We start from the raw sequence: 16,533 nt of genomic DNA on the forward strand, positions 1-16,533 counted from the left end.
ACCCACAACATTTATTTTGGTTTTCGTTTTGAAAGACGGTGCTCTTTAAGAGTCATTTAACAGCAATGGGAAGTGCTGGGTCAACAACCTTAATATGACCACTGAGCTAAAAAGCAGCATACATACACTTTGCAGGCTGAAGCAGATTCCCAAACCTAGCCTGATAGCATGTCTCAACTCTGACCTGGAATCGCTTCAGCTCTAGGGTTACAAAGGATGATTCAGCCAGCATACCTATTCCAATCCTCACTGCTAAAGTTGCCAAAGGTACCAATTACTGTAACATGGATAAACATCCATCGGGAATTAAAAGGAAACCAGTGCATTTTATATATCAAGGCTAAGAAAATGTTTTAAATGCTATCTGTTCCAGGTGAGCCTGGATCACAAATCTGCTTGCCTGAAAAACAAAGCCAAGAAAAATGGCAGTAGACCTAAGTCAACACCATCATGCCTGTGTCAAGCACAAGCCATTCGTCTGGAAATTAGGCCTAGCCTAAGGCAAGGTTAGAATCCTGTTAGTATTCAGAAACACTAAGCTTTTGCTGAATTAAAAATAGCAAAAGAACCAGATTTTTCTTGTATCTACTGCTGGTGATGGATGATTTCTCATCCTTTAAAACAGTGGAACAAAGGAAGTGCCCAAATTGAGATCCTGGTAGATTCTACTTAATATGACCCACTGTAAATTTGAGCATGCCTTTTTTTGGAGGGGTGGTGGGGGGGGCGATTTGTAAAGCTGCCTGGTCCCCTTCATGGGCATGCTAATCTTCTTAATTTTGACTCGAGTGACCAGGGCAGGAGATCAACTTCTGGCCTGACCAGAAGGCCAATACAGAAATAACATTAGATTGTCAAGAACCAAATTGCTCAAAGAACTAAGTAAAATGGTAGGATGAGCTGAAAAATACTGAGGAGGATGAAATGTTCTGCATGTAATAGCAAAACCTGCAAGTGTTGCCTGGTATACGTACATATTTTAGTCGCTTCCTTTTTTCCCACGACCCACCAGCCACCTTTAGCACTTAGGTACATATGTATTTTTTAATTTGGCTTTTCATTGGTTATTCAATGACTTTTCTTCTGTTTTACTCTCAAATAGCTGAACTAATTCCTGCTATACCATACTACTCTTGGTTTGAAAATAATTTTCACATCTCCGCCATCAGATTGTGTGTTTTCCGAGAGCAATGAATGTGTCTTGTTTATATTGTACTCTCCAAACACTTAGTAATGCTTCACACTTAATAAGCACAGGAATCTTTAGTCCATTCTTTGGGCAACTACTCACAACCAATATTCTTCTCATAGAATGGGAAAGGCAACTTCTATTAGGGTGACTCCCACCCAGAGACCTTAAACAATTTCCAGTTATCAGCCTCTGTAAATGCCAACTGGAGTAGAATTTATGTAGGTAAAATTTAAGCCACCAGATCACCATATATTTCTACGTGAGAACACTCAGGGGGCATTCCAGATTATTCTATCACCCTTAAGATTTTCATGTTTAAAAAACGCACTTTCTGGATCGAAGCTGAAAAAATATCTTATTTACTATCATTCAACTCTCTCTCAAAATGCAAAGTGTGCCCCGCACAGAATACAAACTGCAACCTTTTCTATAAAAAGGAATCTAGGACTCCGCAACTGAGACACTAGAACTTCAACTTTAACCCAACTTAAAATGCCACCTACAAATGGAAATTAACTGTGAACTGAAATAGGAAAAAACCAGTAATAAATAGGTACTACGACAAATCCAAATCTTAATTACGTCCTTCTCCAAAATAGGTAAATTTGCTCAACCAATCTCTCCGTGCACTCTCTCACTGGCATTGAAGAAAAGTTTCAAATGCAAAAATGCTTGCTAGTCAATTGCACTACTCTGAGCCTCCCAAACAAAAGCCACCTTGTCAAAGTAATAATAATAAAAAAAAACCCCTCATAATATTTTTTTTCCTGAGGGTTTGTTTCTACCTACAGGACCAGTGCGCCTGAGGTAGCATTTAGTTTATCCAAGTAAATCTATCTGTTAATAAAGAGATCTAGCAAAGGAAACCAATTTCTCCTATCCACTAGAGTACACTCATACTATCACAGAAGAGCAAACTTGAGCCTTTCGCTGATCCTAATAGTTGCCATGTCCAAGTACATCTGTCTTAACTACTGTTTAACATCCAAGCACTAAACTGTTTCTTTGTGCCAGCTGCACATGGCATTATAAGAGCAGAAGCTGGACTGTTTTAGAAAAAAAATGCATAATTCATACATTCATGAAATATTTGATGTAGCGGCACAAAGCAGGAGTCATAAAATAAATGCCAGGTACAAAATCCACACAAAGAATGGAGACCATTAAATACTGCTTACTTGCCAAATCCACTGAGAAGCTAGAAGTAACTTCACAGCTGTCTAAATAACCACAAAATATTAAAACACTCCTGTTCAATATAAATTTCATCTGAAATAGGATTCTTCCTCTTCCAACAGACAACTCATTTGTTTGCCTAGAACCATTTATACTTAATTTAAACCAGCTGGTGTCTCAGTTTACAAGAATGCGTCAATGGCCAAGGCACCATCTATGTTTCTGTAAACCCCATCACCATTCACAAACTGCATGTTTCCAATTTTCATGGACATTTAAAAAGAAACTATAAAATTACTCCAGCAACTACATTCTGATACACTCAATCTAGCAAAGCGGAGCTGGACTAGCAATCTGAGGAAACTGTGCTTCAATGACTAACACCACTCATAAAAGAGCAGGCTCAATGTTCTCACCTTTACTCGATAAGCATTGCGACAAGTTACCAGAGACGGTGACGACTTCTCAGGAAGTCCCCAAAATGAATGGATGCCATCTTGTGCAGGCCCTGTCTAAACTTATGATTCACACATTTTAAAGTGGTTTTTTTTTGTTAGCAGAAATATTTTCAAGGTTTTGTTTCACAATTTTGGGAGTTCTGTATTTACGCTACAACACCCAACTTGTAAATCTTGAAAATTATCTTCTGTGGCATTTTTCTATTTGTCTTGTGAAAAAGTTATCTGGACAATAATGAAAACTTCACATTTCGTAACTTGGGTCACAAGCTGGAGGAAGAAAGTCTTAAAAAATAATTTAGTTCTTTCAGAATAGGTTCCGGGCTCTTGTTTTCCAGAGTAGAAAGATAATAAAAATAAAAAAACAATTCTCAGACTCCTTGAATATTTGTTATTAGGCCAACTACTGTTTCCAAGCATTATTCCTCCCTTCTTCGCCCCAAACCCCATTTCCACGGAAGGTTTTACTTGGGCCTCACTGAAACCCTCTCAGGCTGCATTAGAAAACACCAATAGACGGAAAAATGGAAACTGGCTGATACAGTCACTGGAACTTGTGACCTAACAACCTGTCTTGACAACACTTGACATCCGAGGCTGAATGCATTATGACACAATGACAACAGCTTTTCAAACCCTGTGACAGAACAGGCCTAATAAACAATGGCTTGTGCATACAACCCCCAATTAGGGGGGTTTTTTGGTTGTTGTATTTTTAAAGAAACTGCTCAGACGGTGATAAAAATTCAAAGGTCATTTTTGGTGTGTAAGCACAAATGCAGAGCTATCAATACTGAGTTTCAGACGTTCTTTCCCTGGAAAATAACATGTCTATACTGGATGCAGTTAAAAATAATTATATTTTTGCCCTGGATGTGAAAAATCAAAACATTCACAATGCCATGACTCAAAAATTTTTTATAATACACATCAACTGATTATATGTATCAGCTTCACAGATAATCATCAAGGAGCACACTCTGCCTGTTAGGGTTTCATTTTGAAGTAACTGGAAAGTTATACGAATTTGGATCAAAGTGAATGTATTTTTTAGTGTTTTCATGGCTATCGGCCAGCTACTAATTATCTACACAGGTCTGAGGTGAGACCTTCTCACCTCCATTAGTCATTGCTAAAGTTTATTAAATTATAGTAATTACACATCCTTACTATTATGGAATCAATTCTTTCAAATAAGTTATCCTAAGTGGGGGGAAAAGGTGAAAGGTGATGTCAGTCCAACATATGTTCAATATCATTTACCATTATCAAATTTTGCCTCAAGGGACATGAGGAAAAGATCACTTTGGCATTAAGCTATGTTATTTTTTTAAAACTGTCTATAAATTTTAATTTTTCCCTTGTGATTAAAATCTGTTGCTTGTTAGGCACAGCGTTTTAAAAATGCACTTCCATTAAATATGTATTAAAGCCTAGATTTTCCAGTTTTCAATAGCAATATCCAGCTCAAGTGATAAGATTAATACTCTCCTTTTAGAGCAAGGAGATGAACAACCGTATAGAGAGGGGTATTTGGCACTACATTTCTGGGGACTGTGCTGAGCTACAATCTTTCAGGATTCTTTTTCAGGAGTAGAGAAATTTACTAAATTGAACTACTACTCTAAGCACAACGCATTATTTTATTCCCGATAATAACCCGCTTCCTTAAACTACGACCTTCGAATACCGATTCTGCAAGCATTAAAGATAAGCCTTAAGGTATTTACAGAGGGCGCACGGCATTTACAGAAATAAGAAAAACCAAGCACTAAAAATGAAAGCAGAATTTGAATTGCATACTGTCCACTCAGGATTCGGGAACGAGATCAAATTGAAGGCACCTCGCTAACAAAAGACGAACAGTAATTGGACGTTCGCTTAACAGAGGCTACGAAAAGGTTTGATCTGTCCATCACAGACCCTGTCATATTACCACCCAGGGCTTTAAATCCAAGGCCTGGACACAAAACCTTTGCATCCTATACACAAAGGAAGTACGTTTCATTCCTCAGCCCCACAATAATCCCAGTCCCACGGCCGTGTGCCAAAGGGTGGAGGGGGCAGGGAAGAGATGGGGGGGACACACAGAGCTTTCAAACCACCGACTGGAATTCCAAAGGTATTTCATTTTAGGAAGCGTTTCGAGACTAAATGCAAAAATAGACTCAGGTCCTAAGGCCGATTGGTCTCGACCCTCGGGTTACCGTACCCTGGGGTCTCTTTTATTTCTGCTCGGAGGCCCATTTTGACTCGGCCCAACTGGGGGTGATGGATGACGGGGCCGGGAGCTGGCTCCCTCTCCCCGTCACCCCAAACCAGCCCATTCTGGCCGGGATGCGCCCCATCTCCCTCCCTCTCCGCTACTGTGACTCCAGGGACGAATTACAACGAAAAAGGGACCCTCACCCCAGCAACCCCGGACAAGGGAGCTGGATCGTCATTTTATTGATATTCATTCATATTTACTGAGTGCTTACTATGTGCAGAACACTGTACTAAGCGCTTGGAAAACACAATTCGATATGTTTGTACTGCTGTGTCTCCCCCACGACTCCGGCCTGTGAGCTCGTGGTGGGCAGGGACTGTCCCCCTCTACTGCTGCATTGTGCTTTCCCAACCTCTTAGTACAGTGCTCTGCGCACAGTAAGCGCTCGATAATCATAGTTATGGTATTTGTTAGGCGCTTTCTAAGTGCCAGGCACTGCTCTAAGCGCTGGGGTAGTAGGGAGGCACGAGATATTCGGGCTGGAGAGTCCCAGTCCTACATAGGGCTCACAGTCAATCCCCATTTTACAGGTGAGGGAAGCGAGGCACAAAGACGTGAATACTAATAATAATGGCATTTGTTAAGCGCTTACTATGTGCCAGTCACTGTTCTAAGCGCTGGGGCAGACACGAGATATTCGGAATGCTTAGGCACTCAATAAATTCGATAGAATGAATGAACCCCCATTTTCCAGCTTCATTCATTCCATCGTATTTATTGAGCGCTGACTGTGTGCAGAGCACTGGACCAGGTGCTTGGGAAGTACAATTCGGCAACAAAGATGGTCCCTACTCTAGAAGAGGTTAAGAAGGGGTTGGGATTAAGACTGAGCCCGTAGTACAGTGTGGAAGCGAGGCCCAGAGAGGTGAAGCGACTGGCCCGGGGTCACACAGTGGCGGGGATTAGAACCCACAACCTGGGAAGCAGCGTGGCTCAGTGGAAAGAGCACAACCCTAGCAGTCAGAGGTCATAGGTTCAAATCCTGGCTCCGCCACTTGTCAGCTGTGTGACTCTGAGCAAGTCACTTTGCTTCTCTGGGCCTCAGTTCCCTCATCTGTAAAATGGGGATGAAGACTGTGGGCCCCCCCATGGGACAACCTGATCACCTTGTAACCTCCCCAGTTCTTAGAACAGTGATTTGTACATAGTAAGCGCTTAATAAATGCCTTTATTAACATTATTATTATACGGCAACAGGGAGAGACGGTCCCTACTTTAGAAGAGGTTAGTTAAGAAGGGGTCGGGATAAAGACTGAACCCATACTACAGTGTGGAAGCAAGGCCCAGAGACCTGAAGCGACTGGCCCAAGGTCACCCAGCGGTGGGGTTTAGAACCCACGACCCGGGAAAAGATGGGGTTAGAGGTCACCTCCTCCAGGAAGCCTTCCCAGACTGAGCCCCCTTTTTCCTCTCCTCCTCCCCCCACACCCTACCTCCTTCCCCTCCCCACAGCAGTCATATACACTCATACAGATTTCAGCATGGCTCACTGGGAAAAAGCACGGGTTTGGGAGTCAGAGGTCATGGGTTCAAATCCCGGCTCCATCAATTGTCAGCTGTGTGACTTTGGGCAAGTCACTTAACTTCTCTGTGCCGCAATTACCTCATCTGCAAAATGGGGATTAAGACTGTGAGCCCCACGTGGGACAACCTGATCACCTTGTAGCCTCCCTGTTGTTTAGAACAGCACGTTGCACATAGTAAGCACTTAACAAAACCCATCATTACGATTATTATTACTTTTTTACCTGTATATTTACTATTCTGTTAATGATGAGCCTACAGCTCTAATTCTATTTATTCTGATGGTTTTGACACCTGTCTACATGTTTTGTTTGTCTCCCCCTACTAGACTGCGGGCTCGTTTGGGGGAGGGACCATCTCTCGACGTTGCCGACTTGTATTCTCCCGAGCGTTTAGCACAGTGCTCTGCACACCAGAAGCGCTCGCTAAACAGGACTGAATTTCATTCGTTCATTCAATCGTTATTTATTGCGTGGCTCAGTGGAAAGAGCCCGGGCTTTGGAGTCAGAGGTCATGGGTTCGAATCCCAGCTCTGCCACTTGTCAGTTGTGTGACTTTGGGCAAGTCACTTCACTTCTCTGGGCCTCAGTTTCCTCATCTGTAAAATGGGGATGAAGACTGTGAGCCCCCCGTGGGACAACCTGATCACCTTGTACCCCTCCCGGCGCTTAGAACAGTGCTTTGCACATGGTAAGCGCTTAATAAATGCCATTATTATTATTGAGCCCTCACTCAAGTGCTAAGCGATTGGGAAGTACAAGTTGGCAATATGTATATATGCTTGTACATATTTATTACTCTATCTACTTATTTTATTTGTACATATTTATTCTATTTATTTTATTTTGTTAATATGTTTTGTTTTGTCGTCTGCCTCCCCCTTCTAGACCGTGAGCCCGCTGTTGGGTAGGGACCGTCTCTGTTGCCAACTTGTACTTCCCAAGCGCTTAGTACAGTGCTCTGCACACAGTAAAAGCTCAATAAATACGATTGAATGAATGAATGAACATCTGTATACGTTGCCAACTTGTACTTCCCAAGCGCTTGGTACAGTGCTCTGCACACAGTAAGCGCTCAATAAATACGATTGAATGAACATATAGAGGCGGTCCCTACCCAACAGGGGGCTCGCAGTCAAGAAAGGGAAGACGGACAACAAAACGTATTAGTAAAATAAACAGAAGAGTAAATATGTAGTAAATAGTAGACTTCTTCTAGACTGTGAGCCCACTGTTGGGTAGGGACCGTCTTTCTATGTTGCCAACTTGTACTTCCCAAGCACTTAGTCCAGTGCTCTGCACACGGTAAGCACTCCATAAATAATGATGATGATGATGACGACGGCATTTGTTAAGCGCTTACCATGTGCAAAGCACTGTTCTAAGCGCTGGGGAGGATACAAGGTGATCAGATTGCCCCACGTGGGGCTCCCAGTCTTCATCCCCATTTTACAGATGAGGGAACTGAGGCCCAGAGAAGTGCAGTGACTTGCCCAAAGTCACCCAGCTGACAATTGGTGAGGCCGGGATTTGAACCCATGACCTCTGACTCCCAAGCCCGGGCTCTTCATTCATTCATTCATTCAATCGTATTTATTGAGCGCTTACTGTGTGCAGAGCACTGTACTAAGCGCTTGGGAAGTACAAGTGGCTCTTTCCATTGAGCCACGCTGCTTCTCATGTTTCATTCCACAAATACGACTGAATGAACAATCCCCCCCTCCTCCCCTTCTCCATCCCCCCCGCCTGTATATATGCTTGTGCACATTTATTACTCTATTTATTTATTTTACTTGTATATATCTATTCTATTTATTTTATTTTGTTAATATGTTTTGTTCTCTGTCTCCCCCTTCTAGACTGTGAGCCCACTGTTGGGTAGGGACCGCCTCTATGTGTTGCCAATTTGTACTTCCCAAGCGCTTAGTCCAGTGCTCTGCACACAGCAAGCGCTCAATCATCATCATCATCATCAATTGTATTTATTGAGCGCTTACTGTGCGCAGAGCACTGGACTAAGCGCTTGGGAATAAATACGATCGATTGACTGAAATACGACTGAATGAACATCTAGAGAGAAGCAGCGTGGCTCAGTGGAAAGAGCCCGGGCTTTGGAGTCAGAGGTCACGGGTTCAAATCCCAGCTCCGCCAATTGTCAGCTGTGTGACTTTGGGCAAGTCACTTCACTTCTCTGGGCCTCAGTTACCTCATCTGTAAACTGGGAATGAAGACTGTGAGCCCCCCGGGGGACAACCTGATCCCCTTGTAACCTCCCCCACAGCTTAGAACAGTGCTTTGCACATAGTAAGCGCTTAGTAAATGCCACCATTATTATTATTAAGTGGCTCTTTCCATTGGCAACGCTGCTCCCCCCCCCCGCCTTACCTCCTTCCCTTCCCCACAGCACCTGTATATATGGTTATGCGTATTTATTACTCTATTTATTTTACTTATACATATCTATTCTATTTATTTTATTTTGTTAATATGTTTGGTTTTGTTCTCTGTCTCCCCCTTCTAGACTGTGAGCCCACTGTTGGGTAGGGACCGTCTCTATGTGTTGCCAACTTGGCCTTCCCAAGCGCTCAGTCCAGTGCTCTGCACACAGTAAGCGCTCAATAAATACGATTGACTGATTGATTGATTGAAATACGACTGAATGAACATCTAGGGACGGTCCCTACCCTGCGGCGGGCTCGCAGTCGAGAAGGGGGGGAGGCAGACAACGGAACGTTTTGACAAGATAAAATCCCGGCTCCGCCAGTTGCCAGTTGTGTGACTTTGGGCAAGTCACTTAATCAATCAATCAATCAATCGTATTGAGCGCTTACTGTGTGCAGAGCACTGTACTAAGCGCTTGGGAAGTACAAACTGGCAACACATAGAGACAGTCCCTACCCAACAGTGGGCTCACAGTCTAGAAGGGTGAGACAGAGAACAAGACCAAACATACTAACAGAATAAAATAAATAGAATAGATATGTACAAGTAAAATAAATAAGTAGAGTAATAAATATGTACAAACATATATACAGGTGCTGTGGGGAAGGGAAGGCACTTCTCTGTGCCTCAGTTACCTCATCTGGAAAATGGGGTTTAAGACTGTGAGTCCCCAGTGGAACAACCCGATCACCTTGCAACCTCCCCTGCGCTTAGAACAGTGCTTTGCACATAGTAAGCGCTTAATAAACGCTATTATTATTATTATTCATTCATTCATTCAATCGTATTTATGGAGCGCTTACTGTGTGCAAAGCACTGTACTAAGCGCTTAGGAAGTACAAGTTGGCAACATATAGAGACGGTCCCTACCCAACAGTGGGCTCACAGTCAAGTAGGGGGAGACAGAGAACAAAACCATACTAACAAAATAAATAGAATAGATATATACAAGTAAAATAAATAATATGTACAAACATATATACATATATACAGGTGCTGTGGGGAAGGGAAGGCACTTCTCTGTGCCTCAGTTCCCTCATCTGGAAAATGGGGTTTAAGACTGTGAGTCCCCAGTGGGACAACCCCATCACCTTGTAACCTCCCCAGCGCTTAGAACAGTGCTTTGCACATAATAAGCGCTTAGGGAAGCAGTGGAAAGAGCCCGGGCTTTGGAGTCAGAGGTCATGGGTTCGAATCCCAGCTCCACCACGCGTCTGCTGTGTGACCTTGGGCAAGTCACTTCACTTCTCTGAGCCTCAGTTCCCTCATCCGTAGAATGGAAATGAAGACTGTGAGCCCCCCCGGGGGATAACCTGATGACCTTGTAACCTCCCCAGCGCTTAGAACAGGCTTTGCACGTAGTAAGCGATTAATAAATGCTATTATTATTATAAACGGAGAAGCAAATATGAGTGAAAGGAGGGGGCTCAGAACAGTGCTTTGCACGTAGTAAGCGCTTAATAAATGCTATCATTATTATTATTATAAACGGAAGAGCAAATATGAATCATCATCATCATCATCAATCGTATTTATTGAGCGCTTACTATGTGCGGAGCACTGTACTAAGCGCTTGGGAAGTACAAATTGGCGACATATAGAGACAGTCCCTACCCAACAGTGGGCTCACAATAATAATAATGGCATTTGTGAGCCCAACTGTGAGCCCACTGTTGGGTAGGGACTGTATATGTTGCCAATTTGTACTTCCCAAGCGCTTGGTCCAGTGCTCTGCACATAGCAAGAGCTCAATAAATACGATTGATGATGATGATGATGAATGAAATATATATATACCTGTATATATGTATCACCTGTATATATGTATGTACATATTTATTACTCTATTTATTTTACTTGTACATATCTATTCTATTTATTTTGTCAGTATGTTCGGTTTTGTTCTCCGTCTCCCCCTTTTAGACTGTGAGCCCGCCGTTGGGTAGGGACTGTCTCTAGACGTTGCCAACTTGGACTTCCCAAGCGCTTAGTCCAGTGCTCTGCACATAGTAAGCGCTCAATAAATACGATTGATGATGGTGATGAATGAAATATATATATACCTGTATATATGTTTGTACATATTTATTACTCTATTTATTTATTTTACTTGTACATATCTATTCTATTTATTTTGTTTTGTTAGTATGTTCGGTTTTGTTCTCCGTCTCCCCCTTTTAGACCGTGAGCCCAACGTTGGGTAGGGACCGTCTCTAGATGTTGCCAACTTGGACTTCCCAAGCGCTTGGTCCAGTGCTCTGCACACAGTAAGCGCTCAATAAATACGATTGATGATGATGATAGTGATTTATTTTACTTGTCCGTATCTATTCTATTTATTTTATTTTGTCAGTATGTTCGGTTTTGTTCTCCGTCTCCCCCTTTTAGACTGTGAGCCCAACGTTGGGTAGGGACTGTCTCTAGATGTTGCCAACTTGGACTTCCCAAGCGCTTAGTCCAGTGCTCTGCACATAGTAAGCGCTCAATAAATACGATTGATGATGATGATGATGATGATTTATTTTACTTGTACATATCTATTCTATTTATTTTATTAGTATGTTCGGTTTTGTTCTCCGTCTCCCCCTTTTAGACTGTGAGCCCAACGTTGGGTAGGGACTGTCTCTATATGTTACCAACTTGGACTTCCCAAGCGCTTAGTCCAGTGCTCTGCACACAGTAAGCGCTCAATAAATACGATTGATGATGATGATTTATTTTACTTGTCCGTATCTATTCTATTTATTTTATTTTGACAGTACGTTCGGTTTTGTTCTCCGTCTCCCCCTTTTAGACTGTGAGGGAGGGACTGTCTCTAGACGTTGCCAACTTGGACTTCCCAAGCGCTTAGTCCAGTGCTCTGCACACAGTAAGCGCTCAATAAATACGATTGATTGATTGATTGATTGAAAGGAGGCCCACCTGTGGTGAGGCGGGAGGAGACGTCGCCGAAGGGGGACGGCTCCATCCGGAGGTATTTCCTCGGCGAGAAGGAGGACGAGAAGGAGGCGGCGGCGGCGGCGAGGGACGACGACGACGACGAGGAGGAGGGCGAGGACGAGGAGGCCGGGGCCGACAAGGGCGCGCAGCGCCGCCGCTTCGGGGACGCCGGGCTCAGCAGCGGGTCGAAATCCAGAGTCCTTTTGAGGGTGGCCCCGCACGCCATGGCGGCCGAGGGACGGGATGAGGGGAAGGGGAAGGGGAAGGGGAGGACGGGAGGAGGACAACCCCCACCGCCGCCGCCGCCGCCTCAGGACGAGGCGACCGCCGGCGTCGACGCTTGTGTCGTCAGCCGCCCCTCCCGGCCAATCCCTCCGCCGGGACGCCGCCAAACCGCCCCCCGCGGACCCGGGACGGGGCGCCGGACCTCCCCGCGCCGAAACCGGGGCGGGAAGAGGCGGGATGAGGCCGATGCCGAGGGATTACGAGGCGATGGCGGACGGCGAGCCCTCCCGTCTCCTCCGCCGGCCTCAATATGGCGTCGATCACAGCGCCGCCGCTTCGAAGCCGGCGGCCGGACGCGCGTGCGCCGGGAGCGGGGCACGCCGGGAGTTGTAGTCCGACCGCCCCCCGCGGGACTGGAGCCGGGGGCCCGGCGGGACTTCAAATCCCGTCGGCCACCGCGCCGCGCCCGCCACTTCCGGGGTGGAATTTAAATCCCCCTCCACCGGCTCGGTTGGAAAAAATCAATCAATCATATTTATTGAGCGCTTACTATGTGCAGAGCACTGTACTGAGCGCTGGGGAAGTACAAATTGGCAACACATAGAGACAGTCCCTACCCAAGAGGAGGCGGGGGTCGTGGGTTCAAATCCCTCCACTTGGCAGCTGTGTGACTCTCCTTCACTCCTCCTGTAAAATTCTGGACCTTAATCAATCAATCAATCAATCGTATTTATTGAGCGCTTACTATGTGCAGAGCACTGTACTAAGCGCTTGGGAAGTACAAATTGGCATCACATAGAGACAGTCCCTGACCTTAACTGTATTAAAAGCTCCTTTATGGATTCGACTGTAGAAGCAGTTGTTGACACAGCACCTGTATATATCTATCTGTGTTTGTATGTATTTATTACTCTATTTTATTTGTACATCATCATCATCAATCGTATTTATTGAGCGCCTACTAGGTGCAGAGCACTGGACGAAGCGCTTGGGAAGTACAAATTGGCAACAGATAGAGACAGTCCCTGTCCAACAGCGGGCTCACAGTCTAAAAGGGGGAGACAGAGAACAAAACCAAACATACCAACAAAATAAAATAAATAGGATAGATATGTACAAGTAAAATAAATAAATAAATAAATAATAAACATCTATATATGTTTGTATGTATTTATTACTCTATTTTATTTGTACATCATCATCATCATCATCAATCGTATTTATTGAGCGCTTACTATGTGCAGAGCACTGGACTAAGCGCTTGGGAAGTACAAATTGGCATCACATAGAGACAGTCCCTACCCAACAGTGGGCTCACAGTCTAAAAGGGGGAGACGGAGAACAAAACCAAACATACCAACAAAATAAAATAAATAGGATAGATATGTACAAGTAAAATAAATGAATAAATAAATAATAAATAAATAAATAAATAATAAACATCTATATATATTTGTATGTATTTATTACTCTATTTTATTTGTACATCATCATCATCATCATCAATCGTATTTATTGAGCGCTTACTATGTGCAGAGCACTGGACTAAGCACTTGGGAAGTACAAATTGGCAACACATAGAGACAGTCCCTACCCAACAGTGGGCTCACAGTCTAAAAGGGGGAGACAGAGAACAAAACCAGAGAACAAAAACAAAACACAACAGAGATGTACATATTTATTCTATTTATTTTATTTTGTTAATGTGTTTGGTTTTGTTCTCTGTCTCCCCCTTCTAGACTGTGAGCCCACTGTTGGGTAGGGACCGTCTCTACATGTTGCCAACCTGTACTTCCCAAGCGCTTAGTCCAGTGCTCTGCACACAGCGCTCAATAAATACGATTGAATGAATGAATGAATGAATGAATGAACGTCACCTCACTTCTCTGGGCCTCGGTGACCTCATCTGGAAAATGGGGATTAAGGCTGTCACCTTGTAACCTCCCCAGCGTTTAGGACAGTGCTTTGCAATCACTCCGTCAATCAGTCGTATTTATTGAGCACTTACTGTGTGCAGGGCACTGGACTAAGCGCTTGGGAAGTACAAGTTGGCAACATATAGAGACAGTCCCTACCCAACAGTGGGCTCACAGTCTGAAAGGGGGAGACGGAAAACAAAACCAAACATACTGACAAAATAAAATAAATAGAATAGATATGTACAAGTAAAATAAATCATCGTCATCATCAATTGCATTTATTGAGCGCTTACTGTGTGCAGAGCACTGGACTAAGCGCTTGGGAAGTCCAAGTTGGCAACATATAGAGACAGTCCCTACCCAACAGTGGGCTCACAGTCTGAAGGGGGGTGACAGAAAACAAAACCAAACGTACTGACAAAATAAAATAAATAGAATAGATATATGTACAAGTAAAATAAATAGAGTAATAAATACGTACAAACATATATACATATATACAGGTGATGTGGGGAAGGGAAGGAGGTAAGATGGGGAGGATGGAAGGGGAGAGGAAGGAAGGGGCTCAGTCTGGGAAGGCCTCCTGGAGGAGGTGAGCTCTCAGTAGGGCTTTGAACCCACGACCTCTGACTCCAAAGCCCGTGCTCATTCCACTGAGCCACACTGCTTCCCCAATGCCATCATTATTATTATTATTAAATCTGTACAAACATATATACAGGTGCTGCGGGGAGGGGGAGAGGAAGGAGGGTGCTCAGTCTGGGAAGGCCTCCTGAAGGAGGTGAGCTCTCAGTAGGGCTTTTGCAGATAATAATGGCATTTATTAAGCACTTACTATGTGTAAAGCACTGTTCTAAGCGCTGGGGAAGATACAAGGTGATCAGGTTCTCCCACGGGGGGCTCACAGGTTTAATCCCCATTTTACAGAGGAGGCAACTGAGACACAGAGAAGTCAAGTGACTTGACCAAAGTCACACAGCTGACGATTGGTGGAGTCGGGATTTGAACCCAAGACCTCTGACTCCAAAGCCCATGCCCTTTCCACTGAGCCACGCTGCTTCTCTAGGGGAATGCAGAAGTCGAAGCACTCTTATGGAGGGGGAACCCGGCCCCTCAGGGCCCGGCTGTGAGCGGGTTTCACAAATGACAAGCAAGCCAATACACACAGCAATCGTAGGGCAGACTAGGCCATAGAGAGGGTAAGAAATGGAGCAAAGAGGGAGAAAAGTCTTGTTAGAGATTAAAAAAAAAAAACTAGTAATAATTGTATTTCATTCATTCATTCATTCAATCGTATTTATTGAGCGCTTACTGTGTGCAGAGCACTGGACTAAGGAAAGTACAATTCGGCAACAGATAGAGACAGTCCCTACTCAACAACGGGCTCACGGTCTATAAGGGGGAGACAGACAACAAAACAAGTAGACAGGCATCAATAGCATGAAAATAGATGAATAGAATTATAAATATATACACATCATTAATCATCATCATCATCATCAATCGTATTTATTGAGCGCTTACTATGTGCAGAGCACTGTACTATGCACTTGGGAAGTACAAATTGGCAACATATAGAGACAGTCCCTACCCAACAGTGGGCTCACAGTCTAAAAGGGGGAGACAGAGAACAAAACCAAACATACTAACAAAATAAAATAGAATAAAATAAAATTAATAGAATAATAAATAAGTACAAATACACACAAGTGCTGTGGGAAGGGGATAGAGCAGAGAGAGGGAGTAGGGGCGATGGGGAGGGGAGGAGGAGCAGAGGAAAAATAAGTTTCTACTAAGAGGCTATAGAACATGATTACGACCAAACGATACAGATAAATACTAAGTACTTAGAGTACTAAGTTTGCACCAGTTCTTTTAATCATCAGGGAGGCAGTGTGGCCTAATGGACAGAGCACGGGCCTGGGAGTTAGAAGGACCTGGATTCTAAATGCAACTCTGCCACTTGTCTGCTGTGTGACCTTGGGCAAATCACTTAACTTCTCTGTGCCTCAGTGACATCATTTGGAAAATGGGGATTAAGACTGTGAGCCCTATGTAGAAGAGGAACTGTGTCCAACCCAATTACCTTGTGTCTACCCTAGCGCTCAGTACAGTGCCTGGCACAGAGCAAGTGCTTAACAAATCACCACAATTATTATTATTATTATCATCATCTAAGGGCTAAATTCTACAATCCTTAGAGGAGTTCCAAAATTTAGTGTATGTTTGGCAACCTACTGTATGAAGTCAGGAGCTTGACAATTTGTAAACTATAGTGAACTTTATGGTTAGATACCACTTTAACTCCTTTAAAATGATTTATGGTGTCCATTAAGCTGGAAACATGAGACTAAAGAAAAACTGATTTTCCTTCGAGTAGGCAGCAAAT

General features: G+C 43.8%; 1 protein-coding gene across 2 annotated transcripts in view; it reads right to left on the bottom strand.

Moving 5' to 3' along the window:
* Nucleotides 1–16,533, bottom strand: part of AKIRIN2 (akirin 2) — a 210,366-nt gene that overhangs the window by 8,365 nt on the left and 185,468 nt on the right. Inside the window, exon 1 of one of the 2 annotated variants that reach the window (XM_038761131.1) lies at nt 11,983–12,513. The exons of the other annotated variant lie outside the window; for it this stretch is intronic. Coding sequence (XP_038617059.1) covers nt 11,983–12,226 — 244 coding nt within the window. The 5' untranslated portion in view covers nt 12,227–12,513. Of the gene's footprint in view, nt 1–11,982; nt 12,514–16,533 lie in introns of those variants that run through there. 2 annotated transcript variants of the gene reach the window in all.

Source organism: Tachyglossus aculeatus, chromosome 19 (genome assembly GCF_015852505.1).
Source record: "Tachyglossus aculeatus isolate mTacAcu1 chromosome 19, mTacAcu1.pri, whole genome shotgun sequence".
NCBI lineage: Eukaryota > Metazoa > Chordata > Mammalia > Monotremata > Tachyglossidae > Tachyglossus > Tachyglossus aculeatus.